This window comes from Balaenoptera physalus, assembly GCF_965194825.1.
Source record: "Balaenoptera physalus genome assembly, chromosome: 11".
Lineage (NCBI taxonomy): Eukaryota > Metazoa > Chordata > Mammalia > Artiodactyla > Balaenopteridae > Balaenoptera > Balaenoptera physalus.
This window is the reverse complement of record NC_138896.1, coordinates 62,724,001-62,747,532: the sequence shown is the minus strand read 5'-3', so window position 1 is coordinate 62,747,532 and position 23,532 is coordinate 62,724,001. Positions and strand designations below refer to the sequence as shown.

General features: G+C 49.9%; 1 protein-coding gene across 1 annotated transcript in view; it reads right to left on the bottom strand.

Annotated features, from left to right (window-relative positions):
• DLEC1 (DLEC1 cilia and flagella associated protein) overlaps positions 1 to 23,532 on the bottom strand; it is a 101,594-nt gene that overhangs the window by 25,137 nt on the left and 52,925 nt on the right. Inside the window, 12 exon segments of the mRNA XM_082412715.1 lie at positions 2,529 to 2,687; positions 2,796 to 2,926; positions 3,143 to 3,236; positions 3,649 to 3,817; positions 4,404 to 4,462; positions 5,119 to 5,311; positions 6,452 to 6,614; positions 7,241 to 7,331; positions 10,189 to 10,281; positions 11,733 to 11,869; positions 12,505 to 12,678; positions 13,196 to 13,283. Coding sequence (XP_082268841.1) covers positions 2,529 to 2,687; positions 2,796 to 2,926; positions 3,143 to 3,236; positions 3,649 to 3,817; positions 4,404 to 4,462; positions 5,119 to 5,311; positions 6,452 to 6,614; positions 7,241 to 7,331; positions 10,189 to 10,281; positions 11,733 to 11,869; positions 12,505 to 12,678; positions 13,196 to 13,283 — 1,551 coding nt within the window.

Here is a 23,532-nt window from a genome sequence, read left to right as displayed (position 1 = left end):
TCACAGCCAGGAGGGAGGTTACTCCTCTTTGGTCTCTTCCTTCCTTGAGACCAAGGCCATGAAGGAGTGCAAGGCACCTGCCTGGAGGGAGACCTGGCCGCCCCTGCCAGGTCCCACCCCACCTCCACCCTGGCCACCGTGCTGTGCTATCTTGGGCCCTGTGCCCTCTCACTTCAGAGGTTCCACCGCCCTGGCAATGGAGGGAGGGTGGGCTGGCCTACGTCTCAGGAAACGTGGCTGGCGTGCTCTGGCCTGGCTTGTCCAAGCTTTGGGCCCAAGCTCTGCTGGTAAGGAAAGAGCCCCTTTGCTTTCTTCGCTCGTTGTTCCTCACGTGCCTCTCCTTCGGAGCCCGGTGGGTGTGGGTGTGGGTGTGGGTGTGGGTGTTGGGGGGTGGGGGGGGCTATGGTCTGGGGCTGGGTTTCTGGGTCCCCCTGGCCTGGGGACATCTACAAACCCCAAATCTCAACATTATTTTTGAGAGCTCACAAGAATACAGCGCAGAGAACTGTAGAGACAGGACTGCTACCAGCTTCGATTAGGACATAAATCTTAATGTACTGTGAAACTGACAATTACTTCAACTGTAAAATGTAGTTATTCTTCACAATGGGAGAAAAACACAGACTGGGAATCAGAGAACTGGGATCTGTTACGATTCTGCCACCTATTAGCTGTGTGGCCCCGGGGAAGCCCCTGTCCCTCCCTGTTTCTCCTCTATCAAGTGATGAGGTTGGCTGAGGTCCGTAAGTTTCCAACTGTGCTCTGGGAAATCCCAGGGGTTGCTCAGAAGTCCTAGGGCAGGGAAGCGGGATGTGGGGAGTGGCAGGGTGGGGCAGGGATGCCTGACGAGGGGGCCTCTGGGAGCCAAGAACAGTCATACTCTATTCTAGATCTTGGGCTTCTGTTGGAGGTTTCATTTTAAGAAAAGGTTACTGATAGCACCCTGCCCACAGTCCCAGCGCCAGCCTCTGTGGTTCCATGGTCCAAGCAGCGTGACCAGTGAGCCCTGGGGGGGCCAGTGCTAACTCCAAGCCTGTGGAACAGACCACATGGCAATGTTTCTTGGCAATGGTGTTGGCCAATTCGATTCAAACTGTCATAACTTCTAAGTTTCAGGGTGCCTAGTGGAGAAGCGAGGCCGCCAGGTAAGGAGAGTGGCTTCCAAGTGGAAAGGAAGAGTCCTGAAGAAGGGAAGGTGCACTGGCAGATAAGATGTATGTGTGGCTGTGACTCTCTTTCCTCAGCTCCTGAATGTGGAAGGAAAAGTGTGCAGCCCTCTGACCAACAGGGGAAGTGGGCAGCAGGATGGGGGACCTGGGGAGGGAGGGTGCTTTCACCACACAGACCTGGCCAGAGTCTCGCACGTGCAGCAGCTGCTCCGACGGAGCTACAGTCACCACGTGGGAAGGGTGGGCATGGTGAGCCAGTGGTTTATAGCTAGCTGCCTGCTGGTGTGGCTTGGGCTTGTTCAAGATTGAACATAATATATATATATATATATATATATATATATATATATATATATATATATTTTATTTTTGGCTGTGCCACGCAGCTTGCGGGATCTTAGTTCCCTGACCAGGGATCAAACCCAGGCCCCGACAGTGAAAGCACCTGAGTCCTAACCACTGGACCACCAGAGAATTCCCCGAACATGGTATTTAAACATGATGCCATGGGCTTCCCTGATGGCACAGTGGTTAAGAATCCACCTGCCAATGCAGGAGACACGGGTTCAAGCCCTGCAGAGCAACTAAACCTGTGCACCACAACTACTGAGCCTGAGCTCTAGAGCCCATGAGCCACAACTACTGAAGCCCGCGCACCTAGAGCCCGTGCTCCGCAACAAGAGAAGCCACCGCAATGAGAAGCCCGCGCACCGCAACGAAGAGGTGGCCCCCGCTCGCAGCAACTAGAGAAAGCCTGTGCACAGCAACGAAGACCCAACACAGCCAAAAATAAAATAAATTTATGAAAAAACAAAACAAAACATGATGCCATAATTTAAATGTGATGATGACAATGCTTAGCCACTTTTAATATTTTCTAATTTTAGAGTAAAAGGAAAAGTGCTATTTGAGTGGAAATGATTTTCCTTTTGGAGCCTTTTGGTTTGGGCGGCAAGCTCACCACCTGGTGGCAGGTACTCAAAACTGCAAGCAGGCTGGGAACCTCTGCAAGGAGCCCCGCGGCCTGCCCCTCCCCGGAGGCCTTTTGGAAGCTTCCTGCCCAAGTCAGCTGCCCGTTTTCTTCCTGACTCTGGCTGCTCTGAAAGGAACAGGAAAATCCAGTTTGGGGTTAAGTTCTGCTGTAGAAAGGACCCCGACTGCCTAGAGACAGGGGATGGGGGACTCTGCGAGGCAAAGGTCACCAGGCAGGCGTTTCCTCTCCCAGCCTCCACGCTCTGAAGGCACCAGCAACAGTTCCACGGCTCACACACCACGCGGGTTACTCGGCTCCTGGGGGTGGGGGGTGTGATGGGGGTGTGTTGGGGGGGTGGCACCACGAGCCAGCATCGCAGGACTTACGCCCTCTTGCCTTTCTTGCAGGCAGACCCTGCTCTCCTTCATGGACCACGTGGCCGGGAGCTGGCTGATGTTCCGGATCTGGATGGAGTTTGTGGCTCTCTGCCCCAGGCGCAGCAAACCAAACTGAAGGGCTGAGACGTCGATGACGAGGGCAGGCCCCTGAGGCACCCAGAGGGGCCCGTCACTGGGCCACCCGGGCCGTGGGCTCTGTGCCCTACCCCGGCTCCCCGTCCGGCCCACCCAGCCGCCCAGCCCCACCAGAGGCACCTTAAAGGCCGCCTCGACGTGTAAGACCACCGGTGAGGGGGAGTCTTTGATTTCACACAGCAGGTTCCGGCTCGTCGGGCCAGGGACACCCCCGGTAAAGTTCAACTGAAAATCCTCCACCTCGCTGGGCTCTGAGAGAGGGAGAGGAAAGGTGAGCCGTGGAGAAAGGAAGCAGGGGCAGGTCCCCTCTGTGGCCGGGCTCAGATACCTGGCCTTGGCGGACTCCTTACCCACCACAGGGCCAGGCTGCGGCTGGAGCGGATCAGGGGGCCACGGACCCCTGCACAGGCCCCTTTCACCTCGAGCTCTCCTTCCCCAGCCAGCCCCTCCCTCAGTCCCTGCAGTACCGATGGTCCCTGCGCAGGGCTCCACTTCAATGACGTGGCAGTCGCTGATCTTCCCCCACGTGTACCTGATGGCTGACTTGCTGTTGTTCCACATCTGAAAGACACACCCCGAGCCGGCCTCCCCGTCAGATCTGTACTTGCTAAAGGACTGCGGGATTGTGGGCTCACAAGAGGTCCTCTCGACACTTTCCCAGCTAAATCCCAGCCACCCAATGGCACCAATGCACACTGCAGGGTTTGTGGGTGCCACGGCCGGTCAAAGATCCCTAAACCCAGGAAAGGGTGCCACAGTCCTGTCGTTTGGAGGATGCTGGGAAGCTGACAAATGACAGACGTGCCTGGCCCAGCGTCTTTTCAAACCAAGTGGGTTCCGGGGCTCTGGGAAGAGCCTCAGCTTCCCTGCAGCGGCCACCACTGCTGGCCCCGCCAGCCGCTTCCTCCCCATGCTCACGCCCGAGTTCAGCACCATCTCGGGCAGCCGAGGCTGGGGAGGGACAACCACCTACCTTGAAATCCTTCTTCACGGTCATCCCAACGTAGTTCTCCCCGGGGATGATGAGGGCATATGGTTCTAAGAGAACCTGGAAAGGTTCCACTGAGCCTTTCACCTCGATTTCCAGGACAATCACGTCATCCACAGAGTACGAGGGATCCTTCGGGTTTTCCAAGTCCAAACTGGACACAAACCCACCATGAGCTAGGAGCCATCGTGTCCCCTATCTCTGGTCTTGTGAAAAGAAAGCGCCCCCTGCCCAAAGCTCCCAAGCCCCCTGAAATCAGAGGCGTCAGCAATGCCCTGAAACAGATGAATGCCTGTGGCTGTGACGGCAGCTCAACCACAGGCCTGGGACGGGGGTCCCTCCCTGCACCTCCAGGGACCACCCTGCAGCAGCGTCAGCCTGGATCTCCACACCAGCTGACTGGAGGCCCCCCACCGACAGCTTGCTCAGGCAACCGCTGGCAGAGGTGACGCCATGGGACAAAACCTCCCCTCATTAGTCACCACCACCCAGGGGCCACCAGCCTAGCTGCCCAGCGGTAACCGTGAGCCTGGGGCACAGCTCCAAGGTTCCAGGGTGGCGAGTCCCACGAGCTGTTCCCTGCTTGCGAAGCCCGCTCCAGGCCTGGGTGCCAGGGCAAGGCATGGCGCTCCCACGCGCCAAAGCCTGCCGGGGGTCAGGGGCTCCTCCACTCCATCCCAGCACCTCCCCCAGCATGCCCAACTGCCCACCCCTCAGCCAGGGGCCCGGTTCCCACTCACCTCATGGGCTCTGGGACTTCCTCCAGCACCATCTGGAGCACGCTGTGAAAATCCCCGGGCTGCAAGGCAAACGCAGCACCCTGAAGACAAAAGCCTGCCCCAGGGGAGGCTGGAGCCATGGGAGGCATCCCTCCTCCCTGTGGCCTGGCCCCCAGAGAGGTCTTCCACGAGACACAGCGCTGCTTCCCTTGGCAGTGCCCTCAATGAGTCTGAGGCACCACACCCTCCCGGGAGAGGTCGTGAGGTGGCTGCATGCTGAGAGGCAGACCTGCTCTCTTACCAGCAAGGGTCCCTGGGCATCCCCCTCACACTCCCCCCCCACCTCTCGCCCGGGACACACATGGCTTCGTGTTGGAAAGTGGGGGCCGTGTAAGCCTCACTCTGGGGAACCCCACCTCACTCTTTCTGGGGGCTTCTGTGGGCTGAGCAGGAATGGTAACAACTTTGATGTAGTAGAGACACAGAAGACACCAGAGCCTAGGAAATGAGCCCAGGCTCTGGATGCAGATGGGGTGTGCAGGGTCGGGACCAGGCAAAACGAGCTGCACACCAAGCCCGGCCACTGGCCCCGCTCTTAGCTAAGCGCCAGCCTCGGCAGGATGCTAGGGATCTCGGCAGCGTCAGCTGTGGCTTCAGTGTCACCAAAGAACAGGGACAGAGGGTGAAAACATCGTGACCCAATCATGTGTGACCACCAAGATGGCCGCACTCGAACCTCTCGAGGAGAGAAGCTCAAGAGGAACTCGTGGTCCGTGTGGGGCTTGAGAGCTCCCATGTCGGGGGCGATGGAGAAGGCCGTCTCCCTGTCAGGATGGGACTTGATGCTGTCCGGGCTGTAGGTTTCTCCAGGCATTAGGGACCTCAGGTTGGGCTTCATGATCTGCCAGCGGAAGGCCAGCTCCACGTGCCTGTGGGGACGACCTTGACAGTAGGCAGTGGATCCAAGGCCATGTCCCAATTCTGCCAGAATCAGGTCCCCCCAACCCCCGGCCTGGCCTGGCCCTGCTCCTGGAGTGAGCAGGAAACGACCCAGGAGCAGGAAGTGGCCAGATCAGCCTTCAGGCCCTTCCCATGGAGGACCTGGGGGCACCTGGGCAAGGGAGAGCACGGGGGGCAGGGAGTCTGGAGACCTCCCAGCACAGCCCCGCACAGCAGCTGGAGGCTGGAGCCACAGTGATTCGGGGGAATCATGCTCTAACCATCAGGCATCCCCCCCCACCCCAGATATCAGGAAAATTTTCTGCCTTATCTTCTACCACGTGAGTTTTTGCCACATCGACCCCACCCTCTGCCTCTCCAGCTCTGGCCTCCCAGGACTACTGCTCTGGCCAGAAAGATATGTGCCCACTGGCTGCCAACAGGAGCGGTGACAACTCCATGGTGGTGGGAGGGGTGGGACTCCAGGCGTGCTGCTGACAGCAGGTGTCGGTGAGGGGGACGGCAGGTGAGAACTACTCATCCTGCCAGGAGACAGAGCCTGTGCAAGGCCTGGGTCACTTGGGCAGCCTGGCCAGGAGGCTCCCCAAGGTCTGTCCTGGTGTAATGACGGAGCTCAGAGGATGGTCAGGGAATAAATGGCAGTGAGAGCTGAACCCACAGGCCATCATCTGTCTGACGGTGGGACTTGGGTGGCTTCCCCTCCTGGGCTGGGCAGGACCTCTCTGGAAAACTGTTCCTGGTTAAGGATGCTCCAGGAGATCTAGAGCAACACCGTCCAATATGACTCCCTGCAGTTACGGACATCTTATAAATCGGCTCTGCCTAATATGATCGCCACCAGCTACCCGTGTGGCTGTTCAGTACTTAAAATGTGGCTGGTGTCACTAAGGAAGTGAGTTTTTACTTTTACTTAATTTTAATTGATTTCCATTTAAATAGTCACATGTGGCAACTGGCTACCATGATGGACAGTGCAAATCTGGATCCTTCCATCCTGTGCCCAGATTCCTCCCTGGCCTCTGGAAGGAATCACCAGCCTCACTGGGACCTCAGGCCAGGTGAGGAAGGAGGGAGGGTGTGTGCTGGGGTCCCTCACAGGCGTCACTCACGTGGCGTTTCTAATAATCAGCAGTTTGCTGGCCGTGGACTGAAGGTTTTCAGGCTCAAAGCGTATGAAGTGCTGGGCTGTTAAGTCTGTGAGCTCTCCGGGCTCCGGCTGACTTTTTTCACCAGAAACATAGATCAGATCCAGAGCCACCAGCTGCCCGATTCCTGACAAAGTACAGTAGTGAAGTTTCCCTAAGGCTGAAACCAGGACTCTGTGGCCGAAGGCTGTCACAGGACCCAGGCCACCATCCACATGCAACCGGCCGTGATCGTGACCCCGGGAAGTGCACACAGGGGAACCCGGAGCCAACAGCACACAGGTTCATGTCCCCACGTCACCACAGACCAAAAGAAGGTGATTTTGATAACATAGCATGTAGCAGGCACTCAATTAATACCTGGTGAGTGAAACTGGGTGGATGGTAGACAGACGGATGGAAGGAAGGAACAGGGCACCTTAAGGAAATTCAGCAGGATGCCCCTTCTAACTGTACAGGAACGTACAGGTGCCCTGGTCGTTCCTGTGTGAGTCACTGGCAGTCCCCCAAAGGAGATCACGGTGAGTTTCAGAGTGACTCGATAAAAGATTGCCCCCCAGGTTTCCATCCCTCTTGCACTAGACGGCCCCTTGGGACAGTCCCGAAGCCCACTCTGGCTTGGGTCTCTAAGGTCTGACCAGAGCTAGAGGCCCCAAACCAGAGCCCTGGAGGCTGCAGCATCCCCTGAGTGTCCCCACCCCCAAGGGGGACCGGGCGCAGCTGGGCCACCCCTGGGAGCGCACCCAAGCCCACCTGTGGTCACCAGCTCCTTTATCTGGCAGTTGTCACACACGATGATGAAGGTCTGCTCTGCCTTTCCCAGGCTGGTTGGGAGGAACAGGACCTGGGGAAAGAAGGGCTGTCCCGCTGTCTCCCGTGCAGGGGCTTCTACCCCCTCGCCCTCTTCTTCTCAGCTGCACCCCCCTTCCCTCCGGTCTCCACTTCTCCCTCCCCTCCCGGCCCCTTCCCTAAGGCTAGGGGTTCATCCCAGGCTCCACCGGCTAATTTGGGGAGCGTGTTGAAAGGCTATGAAGAGAATTCATAGGACTGCAATACAAATGGCTCTTAAATAACATGTTTAACCTCATTCATGATAAAAGAAGTGGAAATGCAAACCACCCAGAAGAACAGTTCTTCATGCCTCCTACTGGCAAAAAGCAGAAAGTTAGCGATCATAAACACAGTGATAGGATACCTTAATTTTCCTCAAAATAATCTAGAGGGGCAGGGCAGGGTTTGGTGGGAAGAGACGGAGGGGTATAAAGGAAATAAGGTTGCCCAAGAGTTGATAAATGTTGAAGCTGTGTAATGAGTACACGGGGTGATCATTCAACTATTCCATTTTTGTATATAGGTTTGTTTTGGGTTTTTGTTTTTTTCTTTTTTTTTTTTGCTTGGCCAGTTGGACTTCTGCCCTTTCTTTTTTTTTTTAAATTGAGGTATAGTTGATTTACAATGTTATGTTAATTTCAGGTGTTCAGCAAAGTGAGTCAGTTATACACATATATGTATATCTATTCTTTTTCAGATTATTTTGTATATGTTTTAAAATGTCGATGATTAAGAGGTTTTTTTTTTTTAAGTTTGATAACCCACTGTATTGGCAAAGGTGTGAGAATTAAAATAGGCACCCTCACGTACTGTGGTTGCAAGTACAAATTGATACAATCCACATGGTGGGGATTTTGGCAACATGTATCACAATTATGAGAGCAGAGACCCTGAGTCAGCAAATGCACATCAAGGACTGTATCCTTCTGGTAGGACAGAGTGATGTATGTATAAGCTATTCCCTGAGATGGCCAGAGATCAGAAATAATCTTCATGCAGGGGACAGGTGACCTAAATTATGGTTCATATGCCCAGTGGAATACTATGCAGCTGTAAAAAATATGAACCGGTAAGTGGAAAATACATGGTGCAGAACAGAGCACAGAGTGGGCAACTATTTGTGTGAAGGAAAAATGGAAACAAAGGAAAGAAGAAACCATGTGCAGTTGCTTAGGTAGGCATCACATATCTCTGGGAGGGCACTCTGAGGAACTGGGGGGAGAGGGAGCATTTCACTGTGCATCTATTTGCGTCTTTTGAATTTTTAATCATGTGAATCTATTTATTTGGAAATATGAATAAATTTTAAAACAAACAAAATCCCTATCAGTAAACAAAATTTACATAAGGAATGGAAAGGGGAAAACCTCCCCCTGACTCCCCCACTGCTCCCCAAAGACTGCTGCTGCCACTCTCTTCTTTTCCTTGGGGATCACAGGAGGATGGGATGAGGGGGACATCATGGCCTGGGCAGGGGTGACCAGCCCCAATTCCTTAAAGCCACCACAAGGCTCTGACAAGGCCTGGGCTATGCCAAGAGGACCCGGCTCACCCCTCGGCAACAGAGGAGGATGGATAATCCCTACTGCGCTCCTGAACTGGCCTCGTCCCGACTCCAAAAGCCAGGTTCTTATCAGGATCAGATCATCACGGACATGAACAAGACAGCATCGCTCCAGAACAAGACCCCATCAGACCCTTGAAACTGGAAAGGAGCTGATAAAGGAAGCCTTCCTTTACATCTTGGCAAAGAAGCTTATGGCAGTGGTCCTCAAACTTCGCTGCACACACAGAATCACCTGGGGAGCTTGAAAAATCCTATGCCCAGGCCACACCCCAGACCAATTAACTCAAAACTTCAGGGCTGGGGCCCAGATGTCAGCGTGTTTGCAAGTTTCTCAGGGGACCGCCATGTGCAGCTGAGTTTGAGAACCTATGGCTCTTGGCTCTCACTACCTGATGACATGGTGTAGGCCAAATCCCCCTCCCCAGAACCCAGATAGCTTTTACTCTTTCATGTGGGTGCGTCCTTCAACAGGCAAGTGAGGAAGGCCATGCACGCTTGTGGCAGCCCCACACCCAGCCATGGGACAGCACAGCGTCAGACTCCTGGAGCAGAGGGTGGGGTGACAGGGGCAGGAAGACATCACCATGTCTCACAGCCTCTTCTGGGGACCAGTGAGCAGGTGTGACAGGCCCAAGGGACCACGGAAAGGGGCCAGTTAGGAAAGGAGGAGCCCACATCCCGGAGGTCAGACTCTGGGAGCTTCTGCAGAGGTTCAGGATGAGGCCTAAGGAAGGCGGGCCTTGTTGACCATATAACTGAGGATAAAACAGGAAAGAGAAGAAAGGTACCAGATTTAGGGGGTGGGATGGTCCAAGACAGACTGAAGGACCGAGGGGAGATCCTGGAGGCAGCTCAGATGTTGGTGGAGGTGACCCCCACGCTCACGGGTGGGCAAGCAACGCTCAGGGATCGTGGTGGCATTGCTAGGGCTTTCTGCACTTGCTCTGTGAGGGAGGTCACAGGAGAGTCAAATGACATCACCCCACAGAATGCAAAAGCATGCTCCTACACAGAAACCGCCAAGGCTGGGACCTGGGAGTGGATATCTGGGTCATGAAAACACAGAGGCGGGAACTCCCTGGCGGTCCAGTGGTTAGGACTCAGTGCTTTCACTGCGGTGGCCCGGGTTCAACCCCTAGTCCGGGAACTAAAGATCCCACAAGCTGTGTGGGGCAGCAAAAAAAAAAAACCCCAAAAAAACCCCAAAAAACAAAAAACCAGAGAGGCAAATGATATCAAGCGAGCAGTTGAGGAAACAGCCAACCAATCATAAGGAAAGACAAGCTAGCGTCTCATCACCTACCTGCATGCATACGGCCTGCCCCGGGGCCAGCTCAAACACTGCCGGCAGGATCCCGAAGGGAGGCTGCTCAACAAAGCCGATGGTTGCAACAGCCTTAAAGAAAAGCAGAAGAGGACCCAACAGCGTGGAAGAAACTGTAAACTCTCGTGCTCGGATGACACGCTTCCCTCCTCCAAACACCCACTTTGTGATCTGAAGGGTCTTATGGACCATCCAGTCTCCTGTTCATGAAGAAACTGAGGCTCATCCGTTCAGCAAGCACTTACTCAACCCGCACCGGGCACTAGATGGGGTGCTGGTGGTTAGAGACGAGTACAAGACAGAGCGTCCACAAAGAGCTGCCTGCGGGTAGGAGGTACAAGGACCACTGACAAGTGTTTCAGACGCAAAGCAGGAGGTGTGAGAGATGGCCTCCCCCAGGAGGTGGGCTCCCAAAGCACAGTCCTTTCCCTACTACAGCAGCCTGTGTGGTTGGTGCCGGCTTCTGTGTCGGCCTCCATCCTCAACCCACCCCTGGCCATGAGCACTTGAGTCAAGGGAAGCTGCCATCTTGTCAGCAGAGCTGCAGCCCAGGTGCCTACACAGGAAGCCACTTAGCATGCCAGGGACACAGACCCAGGCCTCCAGGACCCTGGCAGGTAACAGAAACGAGTGAAATGTGTGTCTGGGAACATGTGGTCCTCTGGATCTGTCGCTTGTTTCGGGAGACACAGGTACAGCAAAATATCTCTGCTCTGAGACAGATAACAGTGTGAGTGAGCGTGACCATCAGTGGTGTCAGCACCTGGCTGCCCTGGGGCGAGGAGGGCAGAGCTGGGCAAACAGGAGGGGATGTGCACACCCCCTGCTTCTCAACTCCAGCTGACAGGCCACGGTGGATCCTGGCCCAGGGCTGCACATCTCCCAATGTTTCAGAGAGACTGGAAATGCACATTTTTATATGAAGTCTATTTTTAAAAAAATATTTATTTATTTGGTTGGTTGGTTGGTTGGTTGGCTGCGCCGGGTCTTAGCTGCAGCATGCGGGATCTCGTCCCCTGACCAGGGATTGAACCCGGGTCCCCTGCACTGGGAGCGTGACGTCTTAGCCACTGGGCCACCAGGGAAGTCCGAAATCTCTCTATTTTTAAATGGTGGCTCCAAAAATGTTTTTAAGCCCTGTGCCAAATAAATATACCTACAAAATTCAGCCAAAGAGCTGCCAATTTGTGACCTCTGCTATATTCAAACATTTGCTACTATAATGACTGACTGAATGAATGAATGAATGAATGCAGGGACATTTGAGTCAAGTCTTGGAGGATAAGAGAGGTGACAGGACCTGCCCGGGGTCACACAGGTATTAGGAGAGTAACAAGAACTACAGCGCTGGTCTCTGTACATGTTGATTCTCATTGGACCGTGGCAGCTGGAGAGAGAGGTTATAGAATTCTGTTCTCTGTGTGTGTTTCCACTCACAGGTGTACTCGAGCAAGTCCCTCACGGGAGTTATTTCCTTTGATGGATTTGCTCTTTTTTCCAGGTAGCAATCCGTGAGCACTCACTCTGAAGCTTGGCGGCGGCCAGCTCTTTTTAGGCATAATGCAGAACTTGCCCACGCTGAAGCCCACGTTTTTGCAGATGAATCTGGTCATCTTCATGCCCCCAATGAGGCAGTAACCACAGTCCAACACCGGCGACACTGCAGCCACAAGGAAAGATGGGCAAGAGAAACAGCTCAGGCCGTCCTGTTGTTGTACTCTGGAGGCCCAGCCCGAGCTAAGAGCAGCTGTGGAGGGGCGAGGGGGATGGATGGGGACAGGCCCACCCCTGCTCCCACACGGCAGCGGCGTCTCGGGACTCCACGCGCTCGGGCTTCAGCCAGTGCCACCCGGCATGGCCCTGGGGGTTGTGGTCAGAGTTGCAGCCTGTGGCCAGCTGAAGGGACTCGTAAATGAGGGCATCCAGGCAAAGCCAGCCACCCCATGGCCACACAGGTGACACCCATGGAGGGCTCCAGGCACTCCTGCTTGCCTCGCCGTGGCACAGGCCCACTCAGGGTGTCCTTGAGCCAGCGATGCCTAGGCTGGGGTCAGCTGGGATGCTGGCCTCCTCTCCCGACGTGTGTCACTCAGAGGCAGCCTCCAGGGGAAGCAGGATGGTCGGGGCCTGACACGGGAGGACTGTGCGCAAGCTTCTGGCAGGTCCCTTCTCAGGACCCACAAGACCCTGCCCCAGGGGACAGGCCGTGTGCTGCCACGAAGGGGCCCTGTGGGCAGGCGGTCCTTCTAGGGGCACCAGCCCTCCCTGAATCCCGGGGGCGCAGAGAACACTCACGCGTCAGCACTGGGGGCGGCCTCCGGGCCTGCAGGGGGACCAGGAGCGCGTGCGCTGACTGCGTCTCCACTAAAATAAAGTCATCAAAATCCCCAAGGCAGTCGGGAAAAAACTGGACAGTGTACTGGCAGGTCATCCCAGGAGCCACCATCCCACCTTCTCCTGGGAACATCCCTGCGGGGGACAGAAGCGACAAATGAGATTCTGGAGACCAGGTAAGAAGACCAGGGCCTGGGGCGGCGGGGGGAGTGATAGGGTCCACCTGGAGTGGTCAGGCGGGGCCAATGGCTTAGCATTTACTTTGTGGGCAGCAGAGAGGTATTTGAGGTTTCTGCAGGGGTTGGGGGGTGGGACACAAGATCAGAGCTGTTGTTCAGGAGAACACTGCGTCACGGAGGCAGGAAGGCTGGCGGGGAAGCCACTGCGATAGCCTAAGTGAGGAACCAGGGGTCCTGACTGAGGGCAGTGACAGTGCGCAGGGTGAGGAGAGGGCAGAGCCGAGCCTGGAGGGACGAGATCCGAGGAGGAGCTGTCAGGACTGGGGGCCTTCGGTGGAGGGTGGGTAGGAGGCCTCTGCGGAGCACGAGGGGTGCAGCTGTGGCGTCACCCTAGGGCCTGGTGGGCGTGTAACCCGGGGCAAGGCCAGTACACGATGTTGAGGCCGCCCAGGCCGCTGCCACCCTGAGCTCACCCAATCCCAGAGCGAAGTAGGGCGTGGACGGCGGGAGGACTCGCAGATGGCGGCTGGTGGACGTGGTGTTCTGCAGCGAGATCACCATCTGTTCAAAGGCAAAGCGACGTGTGTGGACAAAGGCTATGAAGTCTGGGGTTCACTGAATAATATGGGAAGGGGGTGGGGGGATAAATGTAATGAACCTGGCACGGAAGACGAACTCCATACATGCACACACCTTTGCCTTCTATTTCGAGAACTATTACACTGGGAAAAACTTATAAATTATAACATGACAAGCCGTGTTTCCATCACCCAGCTTAAGAAGTAAAACATTAAAAATACAGATGAAGCCCTGCCCCAGCCTCCCACCAGAAAACAGCTCCATAAATTTGAAGCATGTCTTCATAGGTATGTATGCCTAAATCAACATTTAAATCCATTTTTGGCCAGCACAACATATTGCCTCAATCCACCTGTGAACCAGACCCAAGTGTGGAGAGACCCATATTATAGTTTTAATTTTTATTTCTCTGTTATTAATGATGATGAGCATCTTTTCGTATGTTTATTTGCTATTTGGGTTTCCTCTTGTGTGATGTGTCTGTTCGTAGTGCCAATTTGCCATTGGGTACTTTGTCTTTTTCGTACTGATTTGTAGGAATTCTTTATGTATTCTGGGTACTAATTCTTTATAAGGTATGTGTTATACCTTATAAAGTATAAGTATTGGATTGGCCAAAAAGTTCGTTCAGTTTTCTGTAAGACGTAACAGAAAACCCCGAATGAACTTTTTGGCCAACCCAATATATAGCTTGTATAAGTTTATAACTTGTATTATCTTTTGATGTACAGTTTCTAAAATTTTAATATAAAATTTATCAACATTTTGTTCAAGGTTTATAATTCAGTTTCAAGAAATCTTTCTATATCTCCTATATTTTCTTCTTAAATTTTTGCTTGAGATCTTTGCTGTAAAGTATTTTGTTTTGGCTACGGAGTGAGGTAGGGATTAAATTATTTTCCATATGGCAAGGATACTAACTCAGTTTTGCCTCTTCAGGTCTGCACACGTGCACGGGACAGCCCTGGCACCATACCCTCAATCTGCTGCTATTCTCCAGACTCGGGGCTAGCTGCAGCCACTGCCGTCATTACGGATCGAGGTGTTCATGGCAGTGGCTGCCCCTCACGTCCACTGAGGCAGGCCTCCAGAGAGTCTTGCTCCCAGCCACACAAGGCAAACCCCCAAGCAATGAGAGGCGGGATCCAGCAGTTTATGAAGGGATGTCTCACAAGACAAAATAATCAATTGCACTTTCTGGAAGTCAGCTCAGTAATTCTTGTATTGGCTCTGTCTCCTTCCATCCCCTTTCCTCACTCCTCCCTGGAATTGTAAATGACAGCACAAAATCTCACCCCCTCAGACTCCGCATTATGGGGAACCCGGGCTATGACACTGTGCGTCAGAAAGGTCCTAAAACAGCAGACCCTTAGGATGTGATTCTGGAGTTGGCTTTCTCCCCAGTCTGGCAGCGATAAGAACTCTAGCTGGTGGGAAGTAGGGTGTGATGAACCCTGGGATGCATCACAATTACTAAGGCTTTCACCCATGGTCGACTGAAATGAGGTGCAGGTAGAGGTCAGGCATTGAAACGTGGTAGCTACGGCGTGGTTGCAAGGTCTGGGAAGACAGTAATTACAAGGATTGCGGAGTGGGCTGGTTTTCCTTAACAGCACTGGAAGCCTTGGAGGAAAAAAAATGACAGGCTCAGGGCAGCCAACTGCCAACTCAAGGGCCACCGTGAAGACATTCCTTGCATTCCTGGGTTATACTCAGTTTGCTCCTGGGGTGGATGTTTGTGTGTGTGTGTGTGTGTGTGAGTGTGTGTGCGCGCACGTGTTTCTTCTCGCTTGGTTTTTTACTTCGTATTACTGAACTTATGTTTTTTTTTTTCTTTCAAATGTCTTTTAAATTTACCAAAATACGGAAAGAAAGCAAAAGTGAAATTATAGGAAACATAATAAGCCCCTGGCTTACAAGGTACAGATCTTTATTCCTACCACAACTCCTTAGCCTCCAGCACTCACAGCCAGCATCCCATTCTGCTCCCCATCTCAGGACAGACAAGCCCTCCCACAGCTCCAAAAGGCTGGGGGATGAGACTGGGCTTACGTTCTTAAGCAAGACTGGCTTATGGCTTTCATTGTCATAGCTCCTAATTTGGCTTTGGTGTCAAGGTAACATTAGGCTCTTAGTCCAAAATAACATAAAACTGGGTGACTTATGAACAACAGGAATGTATTTCTCACAGTTCTGGAGGCTGGACAGTCCAAGATCAAGATGCCAGCATGGTTGTGTTTTGGTGAGGGCCCTCTTCCATTCACAGCTGGCACCTTCTCACTGTGTCCTCAAGTGGCAGAAGGGGCAAGGGATCTCTCTAGAACCTCTTCAGAAAGGCACTAATCCCATTCACGAAGGCTTCACCCTCATGACCTAAGCACCTCCCCAAGGCCCCACCTTCTAATACCACCATCTTTGAGGGTTAGGATTTCAACATACGAATTTTGGAGGGACACAAACATTCAGACCATAGCAGGCTCATTACCTAAGAATGAGGGTATGTTCCTTCTTTTTGTAGTCTCTGACAGTTTATACAAGATCAGGATTAGCTTGAATGTTTGATGGTGTATACCTGTAAAATGATCTGGGCATGGCGTTTCTTTTGGTAGAAAGTTTTCTTTTTAAGTTATTTTCATCAAAGTTGGACAGCCACATAGTTTAAAGAGGCAAAGAGTTCTACAAAATTTCGAAAATAGAAATCGTGCCCTCTTCCCCTGCCTCTACCCCGGCCATTTCCCACACCCAATCACAAACACTTCTTCCTCCTTTAGCTGATTATGTTGGAATTTACTTCCATGGCTCCAGATGGCATGCTATTTTTTTTTTCAGTTTTAGGCATTAATTATGGATGGGTGATATGGATATTCTCTCCTCACCCTTAACCAGCTCAACGTATGCCATACCCTTCTTATCCCTCATCTTCCCAATGTAAGTTACATCATACTCATGGTTAGATCAGTAATGCTTACATTATTGTTGCTATGTAAATGCTATTCACAGCTGAGCATGAAATTCTCCCTTATACAATTTTTGTTTTTCCAAAACTTAATCAACCAACTATTTTGTTTGCTATGTACTTATCAATAATTTAATCTCTTTCCACTACCCTACAAATCTCTTTCCAAGATGTCCAGATGTATCAGGGATTCTTATCAGTGTCACCCTCACAAGTCAACCCTTCCTAGAGCCTTCTGGCCTCTTCTAATCTGGACTGGTCGCTTGCTACACCTACTGCTATGACCGAGGACAGGACAACCCCTGTAGCGGTTTTCAGACACATCCAGAAGTTCTTTGACACTCCTTCCATTGAGAGGTGAGGTCTATCTATGTAGCTTCCCCTCGAATCTGCACTAAACTTAGTGACTCGTTCGTAACCTATAGCAATGCGGAGGAAGTAATGACTTTCTCATGTATTCCAAGGGAACCGAACCTCCAAGGTTAGGTCATAAAAAGTGACGCAGGGACTTCCCTGGTGGCACAGTGGATAAGAATCCACCTACCAATGCAGGGGACACGGTTCGAGCCCTGGTCTGGGACGATCCCATATGCCATGGAGCAGCTAAGCCCATGTGCCACAACTACTGAGCCTGCGCTTTAGAGCCTGTGTGCCACAACTACTGAGCCCGTGTGCCACAACTACTGAAGCCCACACGCCTAGAGTCCATGCTTGGCAACAAGAGAAGGCACTGCAATGAGAAGCCCACACACCACAACAAAGAGTAGCCCCCACTCACCGCAACTAGAGAAAGCCCGCACACAGCAACAAAGACACAACACAGCCAAAGAAATAAAAATAAAATTAAATCTTAAGGGGCTTCCCTGGTGGCGCGGTGGTTAAGAATCCGCCTGCCAATGCAGGGGACATGGGTTCAAGTCCTGGTCTGGGAAGATCCCACATGCCACGGAGCAACTAAGCCCGTGCGCCACAACTACTGAGCCTGCGCTCTAGAGCCCTCGTGCCGCAACTACTGAAGCCCAGGTGCCTAGAGCCCGTGTTCCGCAACAAGAGAGGCCACTGCAATGAGAAGCCCGTGCACCACAACGAAGAGCAGCCCCTGCTTGCTGCAACTATAGAAAAACCTGAGCGCAGCAACGAAGACCCAACGCAGCCAAAAAAAAAAAAAAAAAGTGATGCAACCTCCCCCTTGCTTGCTAGGATACTCACTTCGAAACTCTGATCACTCACTTTGAGCTGCCTGATTACCCTGAGGCGGCCATTCTGTGAGGAAGCCCAGGCCACATGGAGAATCCACGTGCATGTGCTCTGTTAACACCCTCGGCAGACAACCAACATCAACTACTATGTGAGTGCAAATGCCTCAGATAGTTCCAGCCCCATCTTTCAGGTTACCCCTGGGCACTGACTTTTTCCAGCTAAGGCTCCAAACATCATGGAACAAGCCATTCCCTTTGTGCCCTGTCAGAGTTTCTGATCCAAAGAATCTACAAGCATGATAAAATGGTTGTTTTAAGTTGTTAAGCTTTGTAGCAGCAGTAACTGCAGAGCCCCTTAACCATTACCGACCTGGGCCTTTCCTGCACGTCTCTCCTATGCTGGATCTCTTGTTTCCCACACATCAAGCCTTCCCCTTCCTTGGTTTACTCACTTATATAGGGGAGCGTGTTCCCTAAGAGTTTCCTGAGAAAGGGTGCATGGGACATACATTTTGAAAGACTTGGCAAATTTGAAAATGTTTTTATCCTTAAACTTTATAGTTTAGCTGGGTAAATAACTTATGCACACAGTCATATGCCCAACAGATGCAAGGTGCATTTCTAAGAGACATCACTAGATACAATTCAATTTATATAAGGGACAGTGGCAGACTGTGTTTCTCTTTGGGGGAGGCCTGCCCTGGGGAAACCAGCCACTGTGCTCTGAGGAAGGGAAGGGAAAGGAAAGGAACTAGCTGATGTGGAGGAGCTTCAGGCAGAGGAACTGAAGTCTCAGCTGAAAGCCAGCATCAACCACCACACGTGTGAGTGAATGAGACTTTGGCCCCAGTCTCTCGGCTGCGACCCCAGACATCGCAGAGTAGAGATAAACTTTCCTAGCTGTGTCCTACCTGATCAGAAAGCAAACTGCTGTTTCATGCTGCCAAGTCTTGGGGGCAATTTGTTACATGGTTACAGTAACTGGAACGCTGAACACATTAAAAGAGACTCCAATGAAAGTTGCCCTTAAAACAATGCTGGAAGGGACCATTTTAAGTACTTCCTTTCTTTGTTTTCTTCTATCGAGTACTTTTAACCACAAATGCTGTTCTTAAGTCCCAGAACATAATACATCTGGGCTGTATGCCTCCCGCAGTATAAATATTTAGAATCCTGCAACTGGACATGCAATCACTGCGGTGATCTGACCCTGAGACTCACTAAACTAGATGCAGAGACTTCCATGAGTAGAATGTTATTCCAAGATTCTTCAGATGACTGTAGGTGGAGGGAGCTATAGGCGTGGAATGGGAGGAGGCACTGTGGAATTAGACTGCAGTTAGAGGAATCAGCATGAAGTCATGACTTTAAATATGTAAGCACATGGATATGGATATATGCGTGTTTATGTGTATATATGCATTTACATATATATAGATGGACCTCTGAAATTGTTATTTTTCCCCACCTCTATCCATTTAAAGGACTTAGAAGCAATGGCATCCCAGTAGCTAGTAGCAGATCTAGTGCTTAGATCTTGGTTTCTAAATACCATTCTCCACTAAAAGGAACCAGGGCTTCTTAGAAACTGATTCCAGAACTGGGACAAAGAGAGTACAAGATTAGAGTACAAGATTAGCTTGTACAAAGAGAGTACAAGTCTTTCAAAATGTAGCAGAATGTAAGGAAGCGCTCAAGAAACTGCTAGGTCATATCAAAAGAACACGGGAGACAACTTGCAAGGCTCCTACTGGACAAATCTGAGATAATTTCAGAAGCAAAATGAATACTCACTTTAAATGAAATAACTCATTTTAGGCTAGATTAACAAAACTTCATTAACTAGAATGATTCTAAACAGATGTGCCCTCACCAACAAAATGAACACGATACAACAGCCAATATTTTACAGTACCTGGATACATATTTTGAAAAAGATGAAATGATCAATTAAACATAGGGGGTAAAAAACAACTTAACTAAAATTGACCAATCTTGTCTTTAATATGTATTCTCTTGATTGGACCTACACTGATGCAAAAATTGGACACAAAATATGTTCCAAATGTCTCATAATATTTACATTGTGTTTGACACTCAGGTGTTTAAATGTTGTTATACCCCCAAGATCAAATTGACATCCAATAATGATTCTGCATCACAGACTAAAGCCCTTAGGTTTAAATCCTCTCCACCAGGAACTTTTGACCAAAATGGGGGGAGTTGAGAAATTTTTGAGGGAAATGGTGCAGACCTGGCCTAACTAAGATAAAGAACACTAATAAAGGACACTGGAAGACACAGTCTGCCACATATATTCCACAATTAATTTTGCAAGGTTTTATGGAAAATTCGTTTTAAAAATCCTGAAACTGTTTTGATATCATTATTCAGACTGCTTAAGAACAGACTCCCAAACTGGCCTCTTTCTTACCCCCAAAATATGCAGACAAGATTCACTGTTCCCAGACTACAGTTTTTTCTCTCCCCTCTCAGTTATAAATTCTCTTTTTGCCTTTGCTCACTGACAACGGTGTATTGGCTATTATTCGTTAAATGAGTATGCAGATCACTAATTCCTCTCTCAATGAGTCTTCCAATTCATGAGTATAATGTATTCTGTAGTGTGCTGGCAAATGTTTAACGACCAGTTCTTGGGGTGGGGAGAGTCCTGATTTGGTAGTATTTGCTGATTTCTGTGGTGTAAAAACTCCCAATATGGTCAATTTCAAGATACCAATGTGACATCACTGAGCACAGAGTTGGAAAGATATGTGCATGACCAGCCCTCATGAGCTAGCACAACCTGGCTTCAGGCACACCGTGGGGTACAGGCACACCTTGGAGACATGGTGGGGTCGGTTCTACATTTTCTTACTCTCCTCCCCAAATTTTATAACTTTGATGTCCTCTTTTATACCTTCAAATTTATCCTTTTGCTGTTTAGTTATCATTGCTTTCACAAAATTTTTAAAATTATGACTATTTCATCTATATTTTCAAATTTCTAAGCATAAAGTTGTTCATAAACCTCTTGTTATCTTTCTAATGTCTGTAGGGTCCATAATGATGTTTTTATTTCCCCTGACACTGGTAATTTTTACCTTCTCTCAGTTTGATCAGTTTTGCCAGGGACTAAGCAATTTTACTAATCTTTTCAAAGAATTAACTTTCGGCTTTGCTGATCCTACACTATATTTGTTTTCTATTTAATTAAAATGTGTTCTTGTTTTATTATTTCCTTCCTTCCAGCTTCTTTGGGCTTAACTTGCTATTCTTTTCTAATTTTTGAGATGTATATCTAGATAACTGATTTTCAGACTATTTCTTTTCTTTTTTTAAATTTAATTAATTAATTAATTAATTTACTTTTGGCTGCTTTGGGTCTTTGTCGCTGCGTGTGGGTTTTCTCTAGTTGCGACGAGTGGGGGCTACTCTTTGTTGCCATGTGTGGGCTTCTCATTGTGGTGGCTTCTCTTGTTGCAGAGCACAGACTCTAGGCACGCAGGCTCAGTAGTTGTGGCGCAAAGGCTTAGCTGCTCCACGGCATGTGGGATCTTCCTGGACCAGGGCTTGAAGCTGTGTCCCCTGCATTGGCAGGCGGATTCTTAACCACTGTGCCACCAGGGAAGCCCTATTTCTTTTCTAATATGTGAACATAAGTCTATACATTTTCCTCTAAGCATGTCTTTAGCTGCATCCCATAAGCTTTGATGTATCATTTAAAGATGATCATTCATTATTTTCTATTTTCTAATTTCCGTTAAGACTTCTTTGACTCATGTATCTAGTAATGAATTGCTTAATCTCCAAATATGTGGGGGAGTTTCTAGTTATATATTTGTTATTCAGTCTACTTAGTTCAAGCTCTATATGCTTTCAGTCCTTTGAAATTTGTTAATTCCTTTATGATCCAACATATAGACAATTTTGGTAAATGTTCCAAGTATACTTTTAAAGAAATTGTACATTGCAATTGCTGGGTACAGTGTTATATATAACTCAATAAGATATAGTTTGTTAATTATATTGTTCAATTCTTCTGTGTCTTTACTGATATTTTTGTCTACCTGCCCTTTAAGTTTTTGAGAAAAGAATGCAAAAATCTCATGTTTATTATTGTTTGTTTTTCTTCTAGACTTGTAACATTTTGCCTATATATATATATATTTTTTTTAAATTAATTTATTTTATTTTGGCTGTGCTGGGCCTTTGTTGCTGCACACGGGCTTTCTCTAGTTGCGGTGAGTAGGGGCTACTCTTTGTTGTGGTGTACGCGCTTCTCATTGAGGTGGCTTCTCTTGTTGCGAAGCATGGGCTCTAGGTATGCGGGCTTCAATAGTTGTGGCATGAGGGCTCAGCAGTTGTGGCTCACGGGCTCTACACTGCAGCCTCAGTAGTTGTGGTGCATGGGCTTAGTTGCTCTGCGGCATGTGGGATCTTCCCAGACCAGGGCTCAAACCGTGTCCCCTGCATTTGCAGGCGGATTCTTAACCACTGCGCCACCAGGGAAGTCCTGCTTATATATTTTGAGGCAAGGTAATTAGTGTATATAGATTTTTTTTTTATTAAGTAATTTATTTATTTTTGGCTGCATTGGGTCTTTGTTGCTGCACGTGGGCTTTCTCTAGTTGCAGCGAGCAGGAGCTACTCTTTGTTGCAGTGTGCAGACTTCTCATTGCAGTGGCTTCTCTTGTTTTGGAGCACAGGCTCTAGGCACACAGGCTTCGGTAGTTGTGGCACATGGGCTCAGTAGTTGTGGCTTGCAGGCTCTAGAGCGCAGGCTCAGTAGTTGTGGCTCATGGGTTTAGTTGCTCCGCGGCATGTGGGATCTTCCCAGACCAGGGCTAGAACCCGTGTCCCCTGTATTGGCAGGCGGATTCTTAACCACTGCGCCACCAGGGAAGTCCCTAGATTTTAAATAGTTGTACCTTTTGGATGGAATTTTTTTAAACCTTTGATCAGTATAAAATGTCCCTCTTCTTTCCTTATTTCTACTAATGCTTCTTGCCTTAATGTCTACTTTCTCTGATATTAGCATAGCCACACCATTTTACCTTTTTTTTTTTAAGATTTTTTTTTTGATGTGAATCATTTTTAAAGTCTATTGAATTTGTTACAATATTGTTTCTGTTTTGAGTTTTTGGCCATGAGGCATGTGGGATCTTAGCTCCCTGACCAGCGATTGAACCCACAGCCCCTGCATTGGAAGGCGAAGTCTTAATCACTAGACTGCCAGGCAAGTCCCACCAGTTTTCTTTTGGTTAAGGTTTGTCTGATTATATCTTTTTCCATCCTTATATTTTCAATCTTTTAGAATCCTTTTTTTTTTTTGAGGAGAAAGAAATTCAGATCATTTTTTTCAAGGCTGGCAGGAACCCACAACAGTTTGTGTGTAACAGACATTACAGTGGGGATTTATATCCTCATTTTTATTTATTTATTTTTTAATATTTTTTGAAAAAATTTTTATAAATTTATTTATTTATTTATTTTTGGCTCTGTTGGGTCTTTTTTCTTTTTTAAGGAATTCCTTTATTTTATTATTTACTTATTTATTTTTAGCTGTGTTGGGTCTTTGTTTCTGTGCAAGGGCTTTCTCTAGTTGCGGCAAGCGGGGGCCACTCTTCATCACAGTGCACGGGCCTCTCACTATCGCGGCCTCTCTTGTTGCAGAGCACAGGCTCCAGACGTGCAGGCTCAGTAGTTGTGGCTCACGGGCCCAGTTGCTCCGTGGCATGTGGCATCTTCCCAGACCAGGGCTCGAACCCGCGTACCCTGCATTGGCAGGCAGACTCTCAACCACTGCGCCACCAGGGAAGCTGTCTGTTGGGTCTTTGTTGCTGTGCACGGGCTTCCACTAGTTTCAGTGAGCGGGGGCTACTCTTCATTGAGGTGCACAGGCTTCTCATTGTCGTGGCTTCTCTTGTTGCGGAGCACGGGCTCTAGGCGCACAGGCTTCAGTAGTTGTGGCACGTGGGTTCAGTAGTTGTGGCTTGCGGGCTCTAGAGCTCAGGCTCAGTAGTTGTGGCACATGGGCTTAGTTGCTCCACGGCATGTGGGATCTTCCCCGGCC